General features: G+C 58.2%; 2 protein-coding genes and 1 pseudogene across 2 annotated transcripts, besides 2 other annotated features; all 3 read right to left on the reverse strand.

Annotated features, from left to right (window-relative positions):
- Positions 1 to 133: 133 nt before the first annotated feature.
- Positions 134 to 168: a microsatellite.
- A 445-nt stretch (positions 169 to 613) lies between these two features.
- Positions 614 to 643: a microsatellite.
- Positions 644 to 1,012: 369 nt separating this feature from the next.
- Positions 1,013 to 1,223, reverse strand: TraAM80_09219 (elongation factor 1-gamma (EF-1-gamma); annotated as a pseudogene).
- Positions 1,224 to 1,251: 28 nt separating this feature from the next.
- TraAM80_09220 (leishmanolysin) lies at positions 1,252 to 2,214 on the reverse strand (the record flags this gene model as incomplete). Its single annotated transcript, XM_029385914.1, has 1 exon — positions 1,252 to 2,214. The coding sequence occupies one exon, from the start codon at positions 2,212 to 2,214 to the stop codon at positions 1,252 to 1,254; it is 963 nt and encodes a 320-aa protein (XP_029234245.1).
- A 295-nt stretch (positions 2,215 to 2,509) lies between these two features.
- On the reverse strand, positions 2,510 to 2,920 carry TraAM80_09221 (leishmanolysin; the record flags this gene model as incomplete). Its single annotated transcript, XM_029385915.1, has 1 exon — positions 2,510 to 2,920. One exon carries the CDS (start codon positions 2,918 to 2,920, stop codon positions 2,510 to 2,512), a length of 411 nt encoding a protein of 136 aa, XP_029234246.1.
- Positions 2,921 to 3,030: the final 110 nt, after the last annotated feature.

Here is a 3,030-nt window from a genome sequence, read left to right on the forward strand (position 1 = left end):
GAAGTAGCGGAAACCAAAAACAAAACGTGGACGTCTCTGCGCACAGACAGAAGAGAAAGTTAATACTGCGAGGTCCCATACGGTGGCGGCCGTGGCGCTGGCGCCCACAGCGGCGGTTACTATCGCCCAGGCCACAAAACAAACCAACAACAACAAAAACGACAGCAATGAGGATTTCCCGCAGTCCCCCCAAAATGGAGAAGAAAAACAAATTACTTCAGCATGTGTTTTTGTCTCACGTGCCCAGTGGCGCACGAAGACTGGGCGGGGGGATATTTGTTCCCCGCGCGGCAACAAAAAAAAAAAAAAGAGGGCGCCAACAAAAAATAAGCTAAATCGCCCAGTTTGTTGGGTCCACGCACCTGCACTCCACACATCCCGTGCGGCATTCGGCCTGCCCCTCAGCCAGGCAGTTGCATCAAATCCGCGAGGCGCACAACAATGTTGCCGCCGCCGTGTGGGCAGCAGCAGCAGGCAAGACGAAACTCGCCACGTATGGCAGTGCGCAGCATGCGGCCGCTTGGGCAGAAGGGAAACAAAAGGAAGGAGTGCCGAGGTGCTGACCATCCCAGCAAAGCACTGGCGGCAAGTAAAAATAAATTTGGGGCATTCGAAAAGTAAAAACAAAAATAAAATAAAATAATGCGCTCTCAAAAACACGCAATGAGTGGCGCCGGGCAACTTTTATTGAGGCTTAGCAAGTCCACTCTCTTTGGTCCAGCAGGGAGGGCCGTCGTCTCCCCATAACCCCAGCAGCGCCAGCAGCGACAGCCCAGGCACATACCCACGCACAGCGCTGTCGCCACTCGTGTTCATCCGCAACCGCCCTGCGACGTTCCTGCAATGAGGGGAGCCGTTGTTTGGGTGTGGCGCCGCACTGCGTGTTGGTGCTCCGGCAAAGCAAAGGACTCCCGCCCCACACGCACGCTCGCCATCGCCCGAAAGAAGAAGCAGCAGAACCCGAAGCGCGGTGCAGGACCCCCCTCCCTGCGGTGGCAGGCCTCATCCTGGACGCCGCCACTCCGGTCGAGGTGAGGGATGTGCCGCACGGTGGTGTTGGACTCAAAGACACAGCTCTCCTCCACCTGCAGCGCGGGGTGGCGGCCGCACGGGCTGCAGTTGCGGCAGTACGCCACCGCCTCGTTCTCGCGGCCAAACCATCACGCCTTGAGCGTTACGGGCACGTTGGCGAGGGCCACCGCCACCAGAACCTCGTGCGTGCGTGTTAGCGGTGATACTTACGGCGTGGCTTCACGGCACAAGAGGGAGGCCAACAAGGAAGAAGAGGAACGGCGAGATGCAATGAGACGGCAGAGGGGTGCCAACAGCAGCTAGACGCAACAACAGAGAGGTATGGACACACACGCACGCAGTCCGCGGAATGGGTGCAGCCAACCAAAACACACAGACACAAAGAAAGATAAAACACAAACCCCGTAAAGTGAGTCCGAAGCGTAGGCGCCGCCGTATTGTGTGATGGATGCGTTGGCAGTGAAGCACCGGGTCCACGATTGGTGCCGCCTGATTCACCATCCGTGTCAACAGTGCCTGCAGGGTTTGGTTCCTCCGCCAGCAGCGGGGCAACGACTGGTGCTGGGCGGGCCCAGGTGTTGAGGAAGGCTGTGCACACGTCGGTGCATTTGGGACACGTGATGCTACCCTCACGCCATCTGCCCCCCGAGGCGCAACCGTCTCACCCCCATTGCAGTCGTGCCACGTGCCGTCGCCAAGGAACTGCACCCTCAGCTTACCCCCACTGCACTGCGTGTTCACGCACACATCACCAATCTCTTCGCTGTCAAAACGAAGTCCTCCGCTCCCCTTTACGCACCGTGAGCTCGGGTTAATGAAGCTTCCAAGGATAGTTTTAGTATCGCCTTTGGTACACCCAGATGCCACACACCCCATAACATACAGACAGTAGTCCATATCCTCCAAAGTACCTCCAACTATGGGGCTGTAAAAGTACTGATACTCCGGTGGAAGGGGCTGCTGGTAAGCCGTTAGCCCACAGTTCCCCAGAGAAAGACGGTCACACGTGCAGAGCAGCGTGTCACCACTGATGAACTGTCTGCAAAACACGTCAGGGTAGGCGGTTCTGCCATTGATGAAGCACTTATTTTCCAGCAGTTTGCAGCCAGAGCTTTTTGCCCCACCGCAACGGGTCCGCCATGATGTAGTTGGCCCTGTACACGCCCATGTCCTCAAATGCATCAAGCGTGAATGCCGACTAATACATGAGCGGGACCCCAGGAACCATCAACGTGCCCCGTGCGTTGCGTTCCTTCCAGTGGCCCAAGTCGAGCCCCCGTCCTCCAGCTCCATGCGCGCGAATGTGGGGGAGTTGTGGTACTGCCTCACCAGCGCCTTCACCCTCGGTCAGGAAATTACCCACGCCTCCTCCTTCCCACGCACATTGGATACCTGGGAGAGCATATTGACCCCCGAAAAGCAATTGAACAAAAACGCAGGAGCGTGCCCAATCTCATGTGCCGCAGTACCAACAACTTCATGAGCGGCCCTTATGTGCCGGGGATCGAAGTTCACGGCACCAGCGTATGGGCGTCCGTCCTTCAGAGTGACGCACAAAGACGTCCATACGGATGGGGCCCTCAGTCGGGAGAGTGTTGACGTAGAGAATCAGGTCGGCGCCGCTTACGCCGGTCGTGCGGTGCCGGGAAGGGATGGTAAGACTGCTGCACGCCCCTATAACATCATACAGCATACGGATGGGGCCCTCCACAGGCACCACGGACAGACGCTCGGCGTGCAGCTTAATCGCTGCCGGGAGGAGTTGCTTCAAAACAATGTCATCCTTCGCCTCCGTCAACGGATCGTCCTTTTCGCATCTCACCCAGCGGCCATTGTCGAACCTGCACGCAACCCCCTCCGCGATGCAGTGCTTCGACGGATCGTCCATGTCCTTCGCAGACACCTTGACACGTATCGGGGCACACTCACTCTCCACGCCTGTGTCGCGCCCTGTCCTCTGCGCGGCACATCACGCACCACCGCAGTCGCCGGCGGGCC

The sequence above is a fragment of the Trypanosoma rangeli genome, assembly GCF_003719475.1.
Source record: "Trypanosoma rangeli strain AM80 chromosome Unknown Tra_15.4_contig_00536, whole genome shotgun sequence".
NCBI lineage: Eukaryota > Euglenozoa > Kinetoplastea > Trypanosomatida > Trypanosomatidae > Trypanosoma > Trypanosoma rangeli.